The following is a 19,937-nucleotide window of genomic DNA, read 5'->3' on the forward strand; positions in this document are numbered from 1 at the left end:
TTGTAGGTTTGTGAGTGGCAGCAGGGATGGTACTGCACGAATCTGGCAGCTGCAGCCTCAGGGCTGGAGGAGCATTCTGCTGGACATGCAGACCAAATTACCCGGGTATGTGTTTTCACGTACGGCTGTCACAGTTTGGCTGAGCTGTGGTCGATTAGGTCATTTTAAATTTGCAAATCTTTCATGTCATGTGGAAAGGAAGAGAACTTATAGCACATGAAGATTGTTCAAAGTAGTAAAAGCTGTGCTGTGATAAGAGGAGGGCAGAAAAATAGGCAATTGGAACAATGTCAGTTGCTGTATTTCTGGCACTTTTTTACATCCATTAAGGAAGCAGTGTTTTCACCAGTGTCTGTTTGTTGAATAGTTTGTCATCACATTTACAGAAAGACATATTTATTATTTTCATAATTCTTGGTGGAGAGGTGGGACATGGACTAAAAAAACAAAAAAATAAGCCAGTTTTTTTTTATTTTTTTTTTCAAATCCGCGTGCACAGAACCTGAGATTCGTTCATATAAGTACGTGCCACTACTAGGGGAGGTACAACCACAACCTTGACCCCCCCCCCCCCCTTTTCTAGGTTCCTTAGGTGACCCCAAAACAGAATCAGGATGTTCCCAAAAATAAAAAATGGCCTCAAGCCAGTTATCCAAGATGGCTGCCAAAATAGTGTTTTTCACTAAAACACCTTCAGACAACGTATAAACAACTTAAATATCACAGCGATTCAATGGGAAGCCCATTGCAGGTCACAGCAAACTCGTGTGCCTAAACTAAATTCATTCATGGGTTTAAGATTCAAAATGGCATCCAAAATGGCCACCAATAGACCCTTGAATCTCTGTGATATTTAAGTTGTTTATATGTTGTTTAAAGGTGTTTTAGTGAAAAACCCTATTTTGGCAGCCATCTTGGAATCAATATGGATACATCTAACAGCCTGTCTCATACTCTGTGTCCATTTTTTTCTTTCTTTCTCTTAATGAGAAAGGAATGCATGCGGCCATTGAGAGAAAAAAGCGTTGCACCCTGGGTCAATTTTCAGACCTTCGACTTATTTTATTTTATTTTTTTGCGTGACCAATTAGAGCACTTTATTTTGAAACAAAATACATAAAATAAATAAATCTGAACTTTGCAGAAAGCTGCTGTGTCGTCACTATAGTACCTTGTCAGGCAACTAAGACAATGGAGCAAAACTTGTCACATCACAGAAGGAGAAGCTTGTTTTTTCAGTTTCATGAAAATCTGTCACAGTAGACAACGATGACAACGACAGCAACAGCAAAGTTCATCTGTAATAGCAGATTGGGCAGACACATTGTTCCTGCTGAGAGTGAGTGCTTTTATCATCGTACACATTGTAAGATAGTCATTCCTGGTTTATAGTTATGGAAACAAATCTGACGAGGAGTGTTTTTATTTTTAAGAAAGTGCTGAGGTGAGGCATGGGGATAAAGTGTTTCTTGACGCCCTCAGTGCTTTTCTGTCACAACAGAACACGATATCGACACAGCGCGACTTTGGCTTGCACGTCAAAGTGCATGTCATTTCTAACTGCAAATCTACCTCTACTACCATTTGAGATGTTTTCTGCCCTGCCAAAATAATTTATGATTGTTCATAGCCTTAATTACATGTATTTTAATAAGTTAAAAGAAGGCCAGCATTTTTGCTTTAAGGCAGATAAATATTTTTTACACAGTTAAATTTTTACATTGTTATACTATTTTTTTTCATAACATATTTTAAAGTTCAAATGATTAAATACTCTGGTTTCTTCAGGTTACACACACACACACACACACACACACACACACACACACACACACACACACACACACACACACACACACACACACACACACACACACACACACACACACACACACACAGGTTTCTGAACATGGCAAGTTCAGGATCTTTGCTCATCCACATGTCAAAGACTGTGATTTGGGTTGCAGCTGAACCCGTTTGAAGACTTTAGTTTCATAGCAGAGGTAGATCAGTGAAATTGAAATCACCAGCGAAGTAATAATTTAAAGAGCAAATACCTTCAAACCTGTGTCATAAAGTGTGACACGGTGATTGATTTTTGTTTTTCCTCTGACTGCCAGAGAGATTATAGATTTACTGCAGGCGCTGCAGAGTGTGAATGAATGGAGGATCCTCAAAGATGGCCTGTTTATTGCATTCAACACCAGAGTCAACACGACACAGCAAGGAAAATAAGTAATCGGCTCTAAAAAGTTATTTATTTCTTATTTTAAGTTTGTACTAAAAGCACTTCATATATTATAATAAACAATTCAAAACACAACAGCACCCAGTGTAAGTGGAAACCAGGATGTAAAGAAAAATTCAAAAGTTGCTCCTGCCTATTGAAGAAAACACCATCAGATCTCAAAATCAGGATTTGGTAAAGGTTCTAATCTTCCATCATTTGTGTCTATCTTTGGAGTTATGGTTTAAAGTTATGGTTTATATGTGCTATTTTCCACAGTACCAGTTAGCTGCTAGCAAGCAAACAGGCAAGCTCCTTGTTGGTGCAAATAATAAGGACTATGGTTCAGGGCTCTAAGAAGGTGAATTAGTTTGCTATTCCTTCATGTAGGAAGTACAACCCTCCTCCTCTGGAAGACAAGGTGACCAAGCTAAAAGTTACCATGGTAGCATGGGACCGCCATGACAGCACAGTGATTACAGCAGCCAATAATCTCACCCTGAAAGTGTGGAACTCCATCACCGGAAACTTGGTCCATGTCCTGATGGTATGCACGATTTAACACACACACACACACACACACACACACACACACACACACACACACACACACACACACACACACACACACACACACACACACACACAAAACACTTTCTGTAACTTTCAGTATGTATTTCTTATTATTGGAATTTATATTTTGCGTCCATATTATAACAGGGTCATGAGGACGAAGTATTTGTTCTGGAGCCACATCCTTTTGATCCACGGATCCTTTTCTCAGCCGGACATGATGGGAACTGCATTGTGTGGGACCTGGCCAGAGGAGTCAAGATCCGTTCCTATTTCAACATGGTGAGACCACTTTATACCTTCGACCACATTTAATCTGTATTGCATTCAGCTGTTTGAGTTAAACGGTTATAACTTCGACATTTCAAGGCCATCCGAGGTCAAAGGTTATATTGCCAGTAGTCAGATAATGCATGACTTAGTGTTGACTAATGAGTGTAGGTTCCTTGAAATAGCCATTCTAAAGATCCTCCATACAACATAGAAGAATCGGCTCATATTTTAACCTTTACCTGTGACTTTTACCCAATTTTTCTCAAGGTCTAATTATTTTGGCCTTGGCTGACCCTCAGTCATTCCATCGAGTTTGTTCCAAATCAGCTGTAACACTATTTTATTCAGACACATTTGAACAGACACACAGGATTGAAAACAATATAGAGTGCAGGTTTAAATACTGTATATTTAAATGTTAGAAAACAGACTCTTTGTTAATTAAACCATCACTTTTACAGCTTGATAGTTTTAGATGATTCAGGGAGATGGATACAAGAACATTTCCGAGCCAAATTCGGTTTTGTTTTTATTCAACTTCAGTAATGTTGCAGATGATTGTGTTTAGTTTGAAATTAAAAACATAATGTGTGTGATATTTTGATTTAATGTCATACAAATAAAAGAATGCACCATCTGCACAGCCCTTTTCATTTTTTGCATATAACTCTTGTTAAATTTTGAGATAGATATTTGAAGTTTTCATTTAAGAATTCCTTTACATTGGCTGCAGCTAATAATAATAATAATAATATTAATAATCTCCCCCCACAGAGGAGGCAAAGCAGCATCAGTTATGAGTATCATTTTGCAGAAGTAAATTGTTAATATTGCTGTAATGGGGTACATAGTTGTGTCACATTATTAGATTCATTTAAATCATTTCCTTTCCTCCATTTTCGTCATTTGTCTTTCACATCTTGTCACATGCTTTCCCTCTCACTGCTAGTTTTTGTCTAATCTCCATTCTTCCTCTGCCATTTCATGGATTTTGTCCGGGCACGTGAGCCGTGCAGAGAGTAAAATCACGATACATGACTGATGTGCGTGTTTTGCATGATCTCAGTTTTATTTTCTGATTGCATCACTATAGTGACGAGGTTTAACATTAACCACAGTCACAGGAGAAATGAGTCACTCACTGATCTGATCATTTGGCCACTTGTGGTGGTTATCGTAGACAGTGGAGATCGTTTTTGATGCACGTCTGTCGTGGTGAACGGGTGCATATTCCAAACCCTGATTCATGCATGATAACTAGATTATTGACTGCAGGATAACATGCTTTTATTGTTAAACTTTTTTTTTTTTTTTAATAGTTTGCTTTGTTGTTGCTTGGACAACCTTTGTTTTTTTTTTTTTGTGTTTTTCTCTCTCTGACCCGGCTGATGTATAGGCTTCATATTAAGGTGACACCTTGTAGTTAAGACATTTTCTGTGAAGGTTTATATCACATTTGACAAAATTACGACAGCATGTTGTTGCTGTCTTGTGAAAGCATGACTGAATGGACTAAACCTGTCAGAGGAGAATGCATTGTAGCCCTTTGGAGAACTCTGAGAGTCTGCTTCTATTTTGAAGGCTTTTCTTGTCAATACGTGAATTCCCACGTAGGGGCAGTGGAAACCAAACTTTGTCGGTTCATCTGAGGTGAAAAGAGCTCATGTGTCACACTAAATAACAGTGACAAAGACACACAAACTACAAAGGAATTCCTTTCTCTCTTCTTTTTTCCTTTTTAACACTCAGAACTAAATAAAAAGAACCTGTTACTGGAGTAACTTCTTTCTATTCCTGTTGATAATGTTTCTGTTCTTGCACGTGATGCTGATGCTAACTGTACAGTAGTGTTCAGAATAATAGTAGTGCTGTGTGACTAAAAAGGTACCAGTAGATTCAGTAGATTCTCACAAATCCAACAAGACCAAGCATTCATGATATGCACACTCTTAAGGCTATGAAATTGGGCTATTAGTAAAAAAAAAAAAATGTAGAAAAGGGGGTGTTCACAGTAATAGTAGTGTGGCATTCATTCAGTGAGTTCGTCAGTTTTGTGGAACAAACAGGTGTGAAGGTGTCGCCTATTTAAGGATGAAGCCAGCACCTGTTGAACATGCTTTTCTCTTTGAAAGCCTGAGGAAAATGGGACGTTCAAGACATTGTTCAGAAGAACAGCGTAGTTTGATTAAAAAGTTGATTGGAGAGGGGAAAACCTATACGCAGGTGCAAAAAATTATAGGCTGTGTTATGTGTCGGACGCAGCCCGGAGAACCGACCAGCATTTGAAGGACCCAGTATAAAATAAGCAGAGCACGGTACAAAGGATAACAGAGTTTAATGAACATAACAGTGATGTGAAAAAATATAAAAGTGCGCGGTCTGGCGTGGTGGTTTTGCGGTGCGCTCCCAGCAGCGCCAACGGTCCGGAGCCAGAACCAATTCGGACCCAAGGACCCCGCCGACACCCCCCAGGTGGCCGCGACAAACCGAGTCTGTGAAAGAAGGAATCATTATGTGAGTCCACACTCAACACACAGAGAGAACGCTCAAAGGTGCACAAACAGCAAACACTTCCTGGCTTAATTACTAATCAGCTTCCCACCCTGCAGGCATGGAACATCCAGTTCACAAAACTCCACTGCAGTGGAAGCTGATTACACAACCAACATACAGCTCAATATAATAAGGTGTGAGGGACACCACATTTACTGACTGTATAAATGTTAGTCACAAAAGCTAACGTACCTCAGGAAGTGTGCTGACGAGCGTGAGACCTCACCCCCTCCTCTTTCACAGACCATGCATCAAACCTGGACGTTCTCTGCATCCACTGATGATGAGATGGCTCCCGAGACGACGATCTCACCCGTCTGGTCACAAGGTCGAGTCTCTGGCAAATACACACTGTGTACTCCAGTCTTAAATGCCACCATGTTCCAATCCATGTAGATGCACCACAGCTGTGAGTCCTGACAAGCCGCAGGTGATCAGCCTCAGGTGATCAGGGTGAGGTCCTGATAAACTCAGCTACACAGCCACTCAGTCCCAAATGCAAGCCACCTGGAAGGAAAAACAAAAGACAGGACAGAAAACAGAAACAAAAGGCAGCCAGGCCCCCCCAGCCACACAACAGGCTGTTCATCTACAATGATCTCCAATGCTTTAAAATGAACAAAAAACCAAAGATGTGTGGAAGAAAACCGAAAACAACCATCAAAATGGATAGAAGAATAACCAGAATGGCAAAGGCTCACCCATTGATCAGCTCCAGGATGATCAAAGACAGTCTGGAGTTACCTGTAAGTGCTGTGACAGTTAGAAGACGCCTGTGTGAAGCCAATTTATTTGCAAGAATCCCCCGCAAAGTCCCTGTGTTAAATAAAAGACATGTGCAGAAGAGGTTACAATTTGCCAAAGAACACATCAACTGGCCTAAAGAGAAATGGGGAAATATTTTGTGGACTGATGAGAGTAAAATTGTTCTTTTTGGGTCCAAGGGCCGCAGACAGTTTGTGAGATGACCCCCAAACTCTGAATTCAAGCCACAGTTCACAGTGAAGACAGTGAAGCATGGTGGTACAAGATATGATATGGGCATGTTTCTCCTACTATGGTGTTGGGCCTATATATCGCATACCAGGTATCACGGATCAGTTTGGATATGTCAAAATACTTGAAGAGGACATGCCCTTGAAATGGGTGTTTCAACAAGACAATGACCCCAAGCACACTAGTAAATGAGCAAAATCTTGGTTCCAAACCAACAAAATTAATGCCTCGCGGATGTAAAGAAATCATGAAAAACCGTGGTTATACAACTAAATACTAGTTTAGTGATTCACAGGATTGCTAAAAAAGCAGTTTGAACATAATAGTTTTGAGTTTGTAGCGTCAACAGCAGATGCTACTATTATTGTTAACACCCCCTTTTCTACTTTTTTTTTTTTTACTAATAGCCCAATTTCATAGCCTTAAGAGTGTGCATATCATGAATGCTTGGTCTTGTTGGATTTGTGAGAATCTACTGAATCTACTGGTACCTTGTTTCCCATGTAACAATAAGAAATATACTCAAAACCTGAATTAATCTTTTTAGTCACATAGCACGACTATTATTCTGAACACTAGGTGTTGCATTTAGCTCATTAAAATCTCATTGCTTATTTCTTGCACACATATTTGTGTGCACGTCTCAGGCATGTCAAAGGTCAAGGTCACAGTGCCAGAAGGTCAGAATTTTTGCCCAATGCAAATATGGCAGATATGCTAATGGGAGACATTTTTCCAAGGCTTCTGATTCCTCCATCAGAGGTGAGAGACCTATCGTTGTGATCAGGCATGAGTAGGAAGTCACCATAGGCTTTCAAAATATACCATGGAATTTGAATTGAAGGCCCAAAATAAATATGATTTATACTTTAATGATTTATGGTGGCTTAAAGATGCTAAATAGACCCATAGCTCCTGTTGAACATGAATTGGAAGCCATATGGCTTTCAAAATATGTCACTGATTTAACCTTGGCAGCGGGTTTGCAGTCACAAAGAGTGTCCTGCTGATGGAAGTACTACTGGTACTGCTCTACTACTTCTTCTTCATTGTCTTCTCTTACACCACTAATGTCCACCCTCAACATATCCATAAACCTCCTCCTTGGCCTCCCTCTTCTCCTTTTGCTTGGCAGCTGTAGTCTCAGCATCCATCTCCCTAAAATACCTTGTGTCCCACCTCTACACATGACCAAAACAACTCAGTTTCAACTCTCTGACTTTGTCTGCAAACAGTCCTACCTGCACTGTCCTTTGGTTATGTTTATTCTCAGTCCTGTTCATCCTCTTCACACACAAATAAAATCTCAACATCTTCAGCTCTGCCTCCTGTCTTTTAATTTCTGTCACTCCTAGCTGTACAACAGCTTGTCTCACTACCATCTTGTAAACTTTGTAAGTCACAACTGTAGATGTCCTTTTTGTCGTAAATCACTCCTACCACTTTAATCCACGCTCGTACTCTGTTTGTCACTCCTCCATACAACTCCATTACTTTGGACAAATGACCCCAACGATTTAAGGTCACCTACCTTTACCACCTCTGCTTCTTGAAACCCTTATTCCACCAGGCACACATGTACGTACTCAGTCTTGGTCCCACTGACTTTCATTCCCCTTCTCTCCAGAGCATATCTCCACCTCAACAGGCTCATCTCAACCTGCTCTCAGTATAGATCACAAATTTATTTTCTGGATTATTTGTCAGTAGTTAATTGCATTCTGCATTTACAATTGTAGTTTTGACATTTTGCAACTGCTGAGCTCATGTAGAAATCCTGTTCTTTGGTGTCATTTTCTTCTCTTTGTGACTAGATCGAGGGTCAGGGCCACGGAGCTTTGTTTGACTGCAAATGCAGTCCAGACGGGCAGCATTTTGCAGCAACTGACTCCCATGGACACTTGCTCATCTTTGGTTTTGGCTCCAGCAGCAAGTATGACAAGGTACAGCAGTCACAAATGCCACTGGTCTCAGCTTTAATCCACAAAAATGCATCATGTTCAAAATACAAATATGTTGTTTCTTCCAAAATGCAAAGCCCTTGAATTGATGACTTGATGTTGCTTTTCTGCTCCAGATAGCAGATCAGATGTTCTTTCATACTGACTACCGGCCGTTGATACGGGACGCCAACAATTACGTGTTGGATGAGCAGACTCAGCAGGCACCACATCTAATGCCCCCTCCCTTTTTGGTGGACGTGGATGGGAACCCTCACCCCCCGAGATACCAGCGGCTGGTTCCTGGCAGAGAAGACTGCAGAGAGGAGCAGCTAATCCCACAGATGGGAGTCACTTCCTCAGGTACAGAAAAGCCTCTTCTCTGCACAGACTGAGGGCAAAGTAACACGAACTCTGCTTGTATTTGATCTTTAGCTGGAGGTGACTCTGTCTTCTCTCTAATCAAAGCCTGTCTGTGTACTAATCAAAGATGCTTTTGTCAAGATGATCGCACTCCTCTTGTAGTCTGTTACTTAACAAGTATGTTATCAGGTTTGTTAAATGGCTTTCAGAAAAACTGCAGTATGAAACCAAATCAGAAACTATAGGGCACTTTGGAGGGCTCCCAGCTCTACAATTACAGTGTTTGTGAGACAGAACAATTCTACCAGCTGTTGAGCTTGAGATAATGTGGTCAGTGGATGTCTGAAGTTTTCACATACAGCTGTTCAGCAGTGTTTGTTCTTCTTGCACCTTTGTTGATACCTGTGCATTCTGGTTGCTGGTCACGAGATGATCACGAGAAAATCTGTACCTTACAGTGGCCTAGAATGCATCACTGGGCTTCATTCAGTATAATAGAGGAAGGCTCAGAACCTTTCGAATAATTCTGTAAACAAACAGGAAAACATGCACGATGAAGGCATTAACCTGGCTGAGATAACAAACTAGTTAAAGCAACAGAAGTAGTCCACACAGTGAAGAAAAGTGAGACTAGAAACTGCCTGACAGGAAGTATGGTGGACTTTCAGTCCTAGAACACGCTTGTAGGCGAGTTTGATTTTGATAATGTGAGTGTTTAGATCAATTATTATTACTTTTCCACCATTTTTGCACTTCTCCTCTTGATGTTTACTGAAATGCAGGAGCTCCTTGTCACCCTTTCTTACTTCATTAAACCACTGTGGTGACCATGGCAGGCTCACGACAGGTTTCTCTTCCCTCTGAAACCGTTTGTGTCTGTATCAGGGCTGAACCAGGTGGTCAGTGAGCAGGCGGTAGATGGCCCAAGTCCTCTGGACACTATGATCCAGAGGCTGCAGCAGGAACAAGACCAAAGATTGGGAGCCAATGATGTTGCTGCTACTGTTCCAAACACCAGGTCCAACAGAGGTACGACTCAGAAATGACAGGGAATTCACAACTTAATGTTTTCCTTTTGTTCCTGCTTATCTGGCTGCAAGTTTTTTTTACCCAGTTTCACCCTGAAGCGCAGCAGTAACTTGCAGTCTGTGAATGTAACAGTAAACTACTTTCTCATCCACAGGATCAGTGGGTTCACCCACAGAGGTCCACTCACCACCCAACGTGGGTCTTCGACGTAGCGGGCAGATCGAGGGTGTCCGCCAAATGCACAGCAATGCTCCCCGCAGCCAGATGGCTACGGAGGGAGATCTGGTGGCTTGGAGCCGCAGAGTGTTGGTCCCAGAGCTGGAGGATGCCTCAGTCAGGTGACACACACAAATACACTTAGAGATTTAAACACACACACACAAATAAAACCAGTATTTCTGCATCTCGTCACCATGCTTTCATTGTGTAGGAGACAGGTGAACTGGCGTGAGGCTAAAGGGGAGGAGGAGATCAATATTTATCAGTCAGAAAGGAGGAGACGCACCATCCACTCCCTCCCCAAAGAGAGCAGAGTATGTAAATGATCACTCACACACACACACACACACACACACACACACACACACACACACACACACACACACACACACACACACACACACACACACACACACACACACACACACACACACACACAGAGAGAGAGACTTCATCTACAGTAACATCCAGAATTTTCTTCCCCCCCCAAACCTTTAAGCATTGAACATGGTTCAGGTTCTTATTTGAGTATTACTTATCACGTGCCATTCATGTTAAAATCTCATGAATGATTTGTGCCGCCGTTGTCCTCTTGACCTCATTAGGTAATGGCCCACATGGTGGACACCCTGGCAGAATTTCTCTACTTAAGCTTTTACACGATACGGCTTCAACAGCTGCTCCGCGTGCTTTGTATAGTAGTTTTACATATAACCATATTTCAACTTCGTTTAAATAAATACATCACACATCACACAAAGCGCAAAATTCGCTTGATTTATGTGCACCATGACTCACCACAGATTGTGTATTTATATGTCATCGAGCCAGCAGTCTAACTCTCAGCGCTGTTCTCTGCGGTTCCAGGCTCATCCTACATCAGAGTGTGTTGTTGACGAGGGAAGGCGTAGCCAGGGTAACCACGGTTACCACACTCGTGCTGCCATGGAGGAGACGAGTCGTCAGAGTGCTGAGGTCGCCGATGACGACGAGAGCACGTCTGAGGTCGATCCAGTACCAGATGTTTAAATTGATCAGTGCATTTCTGAAAATGCAATATTTTGCAAACTCTTAGGTTTGCACTGTAGTAGATTTCAGATGTAAAAGATGTTGTCTCTGCTTCTTTCTCTCATCATTTTTCCAAGTTATTTTACTCAAACCATAATTGGCTCTTGATAGCAGCTGCTGTACTGTCAAATGCAGAAGATAAATGCAGCTTGTAGTCTTAATTATAGACTACCATTGATTTTGTGTTCTTCCGTTTGTGCGCATTAGCGTGCTAACATAAAACGATGTGCATTTTCAGGGAGAGGTGGAAGTAAGGCAAATTAATGGACACTCCTCAGAGGAGGAGGAGAAGGAGGAGGAGGAAAAAGAACCCTGGCCAGATGACCACAGTAGTTCAAGGTGTGAATATAAATGCAGCATTTCTCCCACAGATACTACGTTCAGATCAAAGCATCAGGCGCATTATTCAGTCATCTTTGTGGGTTTTGCTTGCAGCGAGTACTCCAGCGATTATTCTGATTGGACAGCAGATGCTGGAATCAACCTGGAGCCTCCCAAAAAGAGCGTGAAAGTGAAAAAGAAAAGCAGCGGCTCTGAGGAGGATGGAGAGAAGAAGAGGGAGGGGAAGAAAGAAAGAAAGAAAGAAAAAGCAGACAAAGATGGTGCATTACCAAAGAAAAAGCAGCCAAAGGAGAAGAGGAAGGTTTGTCATTAAAATATAGGTTTTCGATATGGGCGGCTGCATGGAGCAGAAATAACAAATGTAACCAGAATATATCACAGATGCAAATCTGTTTTACATTGTGAACCTTTTATTGTCTTTTAGAGGACCGAATTTCAGGAGCAAGGGCTAACTCTGGAAGAGTGGCTTCCCTCGGCCTGGATCACAGACACAGTTCCTCGGCGATGTCCCTACATACCCCAGATGGGAGACGAGGTACATGATTCTCACTGGTGTGCAAAAAGCTCACAATGATTTCCGATTGATATAAAAAACAAAAAAAAAAATTGTGTCTCCATACCAGACATCAGTGGTTTCTTTCCCAGGATGGAATAAATTGTTTCACAAATTTTCTTGAAAATCAGGTCTATTTGTAAAAACTCCCCTTCTTGCATTGATAAAACAAGCAATATTCTCAAATTTTCTGACTTGGTTTCACTTCCAATGGTTTCCACTCAAGGCATGTTTTCTGATAATCTTTCCTATAACTGTATTTTTTAATATGACAACCCCTTCTCAAGACATATTTTTGAAACGTCTTTCTTGTTTTGCAATAAAGAAAATGCTCTTAGTTTAAAAGAATGCCAATAAAGCTCATTTTATAATCTCCTAATTCATATTTTCAAGCACATACTGTACGAACACACTCACCTGTTAATATTTTGGAAGCACTGCTTTTTGGATAATGGCATGCTTTTCTGACCGTTAGCATTTTGAAGATGTCTTTGTGCTCTTCATCTTGTAACATTACACTCTTATCACACCGTCATTTCATGGCTGCATGAGAGTTGTTTGTTTGGTACATTTACCACCGTAGGTTTAAAGTTTTGGGTTCTGAGTTGTGGAAACCCCAGGTTTAAATAGTGTTTGCTTCCTGACAGAAAAGCAGTCATGGTACTGTGGAGCACGCCAGTGGGAGCATTCAGAAGAGCATTTATAGTTTTTTTTTTTTTTTTTTTTTTTTAGCAGTACAAAAACCAGTTCTTGATAGTAAAGCCACGATCACACCGGGAGAGCCCTATGCAGAGTTAATAAAATAGGAGTTGTCATATTGTGCTGTGTACAGTCTTTGTGCCATGTTGATTTGTTTCTTAGTGTGATTCTTCTATGCGGGTTTACAGGTATATTACTTCAGGCAGGGCCACGAAGCCTACGTGGAGATGGCCAAACAAAAGAAGATTTACAGCATCAATCCGAAGAAGCAGCCCTGGCACAAGATGGAGCTACGGGTAAGGAGTAGTGTGACAGAGACGGATTAAAAAATGTCTTTATTTCTGCCCACTGATGCTTAGCTGCAGTGAAGTCATGTGATGATGGTGAGAGTTACATTTCTGTTTTCCTGTTGGGTTTAGGAGCAGGAGTTGATGAAGATCGTTGGAATTAAGTACGAGGTGGGCTTGCCCACACTGTGCTGTCTGAAGCTTTCCTTCTTGGATCCTGACACTGGAAAACTGACAGGAGGATCCTTCTCAATGAAGTATGCAACTCACTTTGCACTGCTTCAGATGGTCTCTAATGTTTGAACAAATTTGACAAAGCAGTTTATTTGCGTACCCTCACCTGATTCATTGTCATGTGGTTGTTATATTCTGGCTCATTATTTGTCATTTTTATTTAATTTTTTTCTTGTTGCAGGTACCATGATATGCCTGATGTTATCGACTTCCTGGTTTTGCGGCAGCAGTTTGACAATGCCAGAAAGAGGCAGTGGAGTATCGGTTAGCCAGTCCAAAATCTGACAAATGCATTTACAAATTCAGGTGTGCGAGTCGAATGAGCTTTTCTTCTTGTCTGTAAAGATCCTAATCGTTGTGTGATCTTTTTGAAGGTGACAGGTTTCGGTCGGTGATCGATGATGCCTGGTGGTTTGGGACCATTGAGAGCCAGGAACCCTACCAGCTCCAGTATCCTGACAGCTTGTTTCAATGCTACAATGTCTGGTATGATCAGAGCTTGGATTTATTATATTTGATTAAAGCCTGTGTGGTTAAACATCATAAAAATATAAATTAAGCTACATGACAGTGACTCGAGTTAGTCTGTTTCAGGTCTTGATCTTAACATTTACCCGATTGCCTGGGATTAGTAGAAAAGCTGTTTGGAGAACAGGTGTCCAAATAAGAGAAGCATTAATTTATTGTTTAAACGGTTGAAGCACTTTTTCTTTGCATCATCAACACAGAACCTACTGATGGATAATGGCATTCTACTTCTTATCTCCCAACAACACTACTTTGCCTTCAGCTTTCTCCTGTAATTTTTGGGCCACTGTTCCATCCAACAAAGGACAAAAATCCAAACCATTTCATATGTACGAACCTGCTGGTGGAGTATGTGCTTGTAGGATCTCTTGGAAGATGGAATTTCCACAAATACTTTCTGTGAACCCTAGAACATTAACCCTTAGTTTATGTTGTGTGACCACCCATGGCGTGAGTGGAAATCTCCCATTGTTGGTGTTCTCGGGTTAAACAACATACAATGATAGCAAGATGAAGCTTTGTTTAATGTCAAAGCCTTGATACTTGGAGCCTCCAAGCCAGTTTTTTATTATTTACAGCTCTTTATAAACTACTGACATCTACTGGCCAAACAGTGTATATCAAATTTACTATTACCACATATTACAAGCCTAACACAATTTTTGTGTAACAACAAATGTTATTACAGTCTTTATTGTTCATTACCAGATAGAAAGGATACTCAGATGGAAACTTTGTCAATGTGAAGATTATACCTTTGGTGCTGTGTCTTGTTGTCATTTAAAAAAAAATTACAAGTGTACGATGAGTCCTTTTTCAGAAATGTTGTAAAATGCTTAAAGTTGAAGCCTAAATTAGTAAGAATATCTGCTGCATCCAACCAGGCAGCACTAGGGGACAATAATGTTAAAACAGCTGAAATGACCTGAAAAAGTAAAATGTTGTAAGTGAATTACAAATCTTTTCTGTGCAACCACACAAACACCCACAATGTGAACTCCATAAAGGAGCATAACAGATCTGTTTCTTGCAAATGGAATACAAAAAGGTTAAAATGCTTCCCTCAAAATCACAGAAGAAAACAACAATTTTTGTGTGATTGTCATGCTGTAGTGTACCAGCAGTGTCTTGGATGTAACTCTGTGTCCGAGAAAAATAATTTACATGCTACACTTTGGCCTCAGACTCTGTTTCCACAGAGTACTTTGTGTACTTGCAGTGTGTTCTCTTGGTAAAAAGGGTGTATCACTGAAGCCACAGATTTGATTCATCCTGTGTTTCTATACAGCACTGATAGAAAAAGAAACACAACAGTTTTATTACTGACTATAATCAGTTAAAGGAATTTATGCAAAGCAAAGATTTAGTTAAAAACATTACTTTCAACCTCAATTTTTTTTTTAAAGAATTTTTATCAATTTGTTGTAAACAGCTTGTTTCAGTGTTATGCAAAAACTTTTTTTTAAAAGAAAGAACCATATGGTCTTGGAGGAAATGTTGAAGTGATTACACCTTTAACTGCATTACAATTTTATTTTTCAAACTGGGGCAGTTTTTATTCCAAACGCAGTATTTTTCTTATAATTTCATTTTGTTAAAATCTTTGGCTTCAATCTCAAAATTTTCTTATTTGAACAGCAGTTCTGTAATAACAAATGGATGTAAAAAAAAAATGCTAATAATTGTAGCACTGCTGTGTCTCCCTTCCAGCTGGGATAACGGAGACACGGAGAAGATGAGTCCTTGGGATATGGAGCCCATCCCTGACGATGGTGGGTGTGGCTAACACCGCACACTCACCTGTCATATTACACATCGAATTAGAAGAACATAAATTGTCTTTGTAACAATGGCTTCAGTGCTTTTTCACTTGAATGTCTGTGGAATTCTCTGGAAGGGGCGACTGCATCATTCCAAAAATTCTCTGCAAAAGATTGATAGAATTTTACCTGCTGAGAGTGCGTCGTCGAGGACAGATGTGTACAAACACTCGTTTTTTTGTCGTTTGACCAGTCTGTTTTCTGTATAATTATTATTTTTTTTGGTTGCTCCTCATCTCTCCCTCTGTGTAGCAATGTTCCCGGATGAGTTGGGCTTGAGTGTACCGCTGACAGAGGAGGAGCAGAAGGAGCTGCTGTATGTGCCTCTGGATGGCGAATGGGGTTGCCGCACCCGCGCAGAGGAGTGCGAACGCATCATCAGCGCTATCGACCAGCTTTGCACACTCGGTATGACATCACGCTAACTTTTGTTGTTCAGGATATTGTAGCAAAGTTTGCCCGTGAGGGTCTGTTTGTAATAAAGGAGCAGCGTGAATCACTCTGAGCTCATCGTGCATGAGCGTGGAGAAACGCCACCGATCATAACATTTCAGGAACAAGCTGAAAACACGTTCTGCCAGATACTGAGATGTGGCTTGGAGTCTTTGTAAATGGCGTAATGTCACATTCGGCACAGACTGTATCACTGCAATGTGCTGTTGGGGGTGGGGATTTAGTCTGAGGGCTCCATCTAGTGACAGCTTGTGGACAAACATCATTTTAGCTCACAGGACACGATGTCAAATCACTGTACGGTCTTTTTAAATATCTTAGAGAAACAAGTAAAGTGTGGGTCAGCAGAGACTGTCTGAGGGGGAAAAACATTTTGTTTTTATAGTGGAAACAAATACACAACAGCCTTCATTCATACAAGGCAAAGACCATGAACTTTGTGTCATCATATCTCTTAATTTGTAAGAGCATGAGCAGGTCATCATGTTTAGCAGGTTTTTACAAATGAATATTTTACGTGTGACCGGTGCAGGTGATTATCCCATTTGTCTCTTATCTCTTTTATTCCCCAATCAAACGCACTGCTGTCAGATGTGGCAGCGCCGTTTGCATTTCCCGTGGACCTCCAAGCATACCCCACGTACTGCACAGCGGTAGCCTATGTCACCGACCTCAGCACCATACGCCAGAGGCTCGTCAACCGATTCTACAGGTATGTCAGCTTGGATTAGTATGCTAGGATATAAGCGTGCGTCATTGTGAAAGAATTTCACGCACAGTACACGTGATTTTTATTTGATTTTTTTTCTTTCAGGCGACTGTCGTCTCTGATGTGGGAGGTTCGTTACATTGAACACAACGCACAAACCTTCAACGAGCCGGGGGCATTCATCGTCACCACTGCCAAGTTTGTCTCTGACCTCATGCTGCAGTTCATTAAGTGAGTATGTTAAGCGTGTCATGATGCGTTATCCTTGGAAAATGTGAATTGTTGGCCATATGTCAAGAGAATTTACTTTAACCTGTTAAAACACACAGATTATATGCTTAACAACAATTTTGCCACCAAAAAAATGACCAAAGATCAACAGGATTAGAAATGACGCTTTGCATTTATCCTGATTGTATCTTCTATCCTCAGGGATCAAAGTCTGACAGACCTCATGCCCCTTTACAAAACTATGAAGAAAGCCACTTTCTCTGACACTGAAGATGAGGTTTGTTTTAATGTTATACATAGAAACATTTTAAACTTGTATACTCAAGACCCAGTTCTACATGGAGAAATGTGTGCAGTTCCTGGTGTTAATAAGCAGTATTCCAGCAAAGTGCTAATCAGGACCTACTTTGATTAGGATCTTGGATCTGACTGGATCAGATGCACACAGAGTAGCACGGCTGCTGTTTTGACCAAAATGTGGTTAAAGTACCAAGTTTGGATTCAGATGTCCCGTGGCCATCACATAGAATCTAGAATTTTGAGATTGTCATTTTAGAATCAAATGGCACGTTTTTAATCATTTTTGCATTTTTTTTTTTAAACAACCTTTTCTTTTTTCCTATGATATAAAAATGTTGATTTTCCCTGCGAGGCCCAAACATTTGTACTCATGAAGCCTTAAATGCACCTAAAATGGAGCTGGGAATAATCTATGTTTTTTTTATACAGGATGAAGATGAAGATGAGGAAGACACCAGTACCCCAGGAACATCTACACAAAACCACAAGGTAACAGATCTCAGAGCCACAAGTTTGTGCTTATTGTTGCTGCCAGATTGAATCAATCAAACAGAACCCAGTAAATGCAGAAGTCAATTCTGTAATTCAGCATATGCTCGGAGAAGCTTATTTTAGGTTAGGTCAGTCTTCATTCTTGCGGTTTTTGTGTAGGGTCGTCGACCTGCACAGCGCCAACTGAGGACTCGACCTCATTCGTACGACCCTCATGCATGGAAAGCTCGCTGTAAGGAGCTGCTGGACCTGATCTTTCAGTGTGAAGACTCTGAGCCTTTCAGAGAACCTGTGGACCTCCACGAGTACCCGGTACTTTGCGTGCTTGTTTATGCAAGCGAACATTTTATTTCAGCTTGTGGCATCATGCATCATTATATTCACTCAATTTGCTCAAAACCTGCTGAACATACTGGAGTAGAGTCAAATAAATTCAGCTTGTTTCATAAAAGGAACAAAGCCAGGACTTCTTTATTAATTTTATGGGAAATAGGGTCTTTTATTCTTATAAGATTTCTACTTGGTGTCTTCCAGCTCACGTCTCTGCTTTTCTCTCAGGATTATCTCCAAATAGTCGACTCACCCATGGACTTTGGTACCGTTCTCAACACATTAACAAAAGGAAAGTACCAGTCTCCCATTGATCTCTGCAAGGATGTCCGGCTCATTTTCAGTAACTCCAAAGCTTACACGCCCAGTAAGAAGTCACGGGTGAGAGATGTTCACAAACACTAACCAGACGTGCAAACATATCAGCTCTTACTGTCATCGTGTCCAGTGTTGCTCCTTTTATCTGAGAACCTAAAACTGCGAGTTTCATGTCGTTGCATCTTCAGATCTACAGTATGAGTCTGCGGCTGTCTGCACTGTTTGAGGAGCACATCGGCTCCATCCTGGCTGACTACAAGGCCATCCACGGCCTGACAGAAAAACTGACCAGGCAGGGCACAGACAGACAGACACGACACACAACAGACAGACAGACACGGCACGCCATGAAGAGGCGGAGGAGGAGGAGTGAATCTCCCACCAGCAGCACTGCATCTAGGTAAAGTGGATGATTTTGGTTATTTTGTAGAATGAAGACTGTTGACCTGAATCATTCTTTACACTCCCTCTGCTAACACTGGTTATCTGTGCCTAACTGAGGTGGAGTACAGGGAGGGTGCTGTTTAACCAAAGGACAAATAACATAACCGTCAGCAGGGGTGTTTCAGAGTTATAAAAACAAAATCCTCAGTGTCGATCTACCAAAAAATCTAATCACCCTTTCCTTAATTCAGCACATATGGCTTCAGTGAATTTGTTGACATCTGTTCATGCATTTTTTTTTTTAAAGAGTCTGATAAACAAATGGGGCTGGAAACACGACTGGAAATTTCCTTTTCTTTCAGTCAAGTGAAATAAATTCTGTGTATTCATTTATACCTGTGTAAGAGATAAACTCAGATTTTGGTGACATAATCCCAACATTTCCTGTCCCTGCTTTTAGTCCAGACAGGAAGAGACGTGTATCATCCAGAGGGACGGGGAAAAGGGAGCCATCACCGCCACCTCCTCCTCGCCACGCCTCCCTGAGACAGACCATCCCCCTCAAACACCCCGCTCACCTGGTCAACGGGAAGGCAGAAACTGCAGCTGCAGGGCGTACACGTAGCGCCGCGCGCCACTCTGCGCACTTTCCACCCTCCTCCTCCTCATCTTCGTCTCATAACTCCACAGCCAACACGCAGAACACCACAGGTGAGGTCACAGCACATCTGATCTCTGTTTTTAGTAAAAACCGTCTCGTAAAATTAAAATTCTCTCTGTCAATCAGAGATAACGCGCTCGCTGCGAGCACACAACTCTGCGCCAGCTTCGACTCCCGCAGCCGTTGATAGTTCGCTTTCTTCGGAGGGTAACAGTGGAGGAAGCGCCAGGCGGAAACACAGGACTCCAGTTCGGCACACAGCCGGTATGAACGACCGAACACAAAAAAGTCAGATCAGCTCAAAAAATAGTTTCTTAATGTTGCCAGATTTCAGTCCTCCTCTTTTTCTTGTCCC

The 19,937-nt window shown here is 41.3% G+C and overlaps 1 protein-coding gene across 1 annotated transcript in view; it reads left to right on the top strand.

Moving 5' to 3' along the window:
- Positions 1 to 19,937, top strand: part of phip (pleckstrin homology domain interacting protein) — a 49,619-nt gene that overhangs the window by 24,398 nt on the left and 5,284 nt on the right. The window contains exons 13-39 of the mRNA XM_034162066.1: positions 7 to 105; positions 2,618 to 2,774; positions 2,948 to 3,082; positions 8,437 to 8,565; positions 8,700 to 8,925; positions 9,811 to 9,954; positions 10,109 to 10,292; positions 10,385 to 10,487; positions 11,041 to 11,178; positions 11,480 to 11,580; positions 11,677 to 11,884; positions 12,008 to 12,118; positions 13,024 to 13,131; positions 13,255 to 13,379; positions 13,538 to 13,620; positions 13,731 to 13,842; positions 15,595 to 15,656; positions 15,957 to 16,112; positions 16,749 to 16,869; positions 16,972 to 17,097; positions 17,299 to 17,374; positions 17,827 to 17,886; positions 18,049 to 18,201; positions 18,448 to 18,600; positions 18,726 to 18,937; positions 19,382 to 19,632; positions 19,709 to 19,846. Coding sequence (XP_034017957.1) covers positions 7 to 105; positions 2,618 to 2,774; positions 2,948 to 3,082; positions 8,437 to 8,565; positions 8,700 to 8,925; positions 9,811 to 9,954; positions 10,109 to 10,292; positions 10,385 to 10,487; positions 11,041 to 11,178; positions 11,480 to 11,580; positions 11,677 to 11,884; positions 12,008 to 12,118; positions 13,024 to 13,131; positions 13,255 to 13,379; positions 13,538 to 13,620; positions 13,731 to 13,842; positions 15,595 to 15,656; positions 15,957 to 16,112; positions 16,749 to 16,869; positions 16,972 to 17,097; positions 17,299 to 17,374; positions 17,827 to 17,886; positions 18,049 to 18,201; positions 18,448 to 18,600; positions 18,726 to 18,937; positions 19,382 to 19,632; positions 19,709 to 19,846 — 3,671 coding nt within the window. The remainder of the gene's footprint in view (positions 1 to 6; positions 106 to 2,617; positions 2,775 to 2,947; positions 3,083 to 8,436; positions 8,566 to 8,699; positions 8,926 to 9,810; positions 9,955 to 10,108; positions 10,293 to 10,384; positions 10,488 to 11,040; positions 11,179 to 11,479; positions 11,581 to 11,676; positions 11,885 to 12,007; positions 12,119 to 13,023; positions 13,132 to 13,254; positions 13,380 to 13,537; positions 13,621 to 13,730; positions 13,843 to 15,594; positions 15,657 to 15,956; positions 16,113 to 16,748; positions 16,870 to 16,971; positions 17,098 to 17,298; positions 17,375 to 17,826; positions 17,887 to 18,048; positions 18,202 to 18,447; positions 18,601 to 18,725; positions 18,938 to 19,381; positions 19,633 to 19,708; positions 19,847 to 19,937) is intronic.

Source organism: Thalassophryne amazonica, chromosome 21 (assembly GCF_902500255.1).
Source record: "Thalassophryne amazonica chromosome 21, fThaAma1.1, whole genome shotgun sequence".
Taxonomy (NCBI): Eukaryota; Metazoa; Chordata; class Actinopteri; order Batrachoidiformes; family Batrachoididae; genus Thalassophryne; species Thalassophryne amazonica.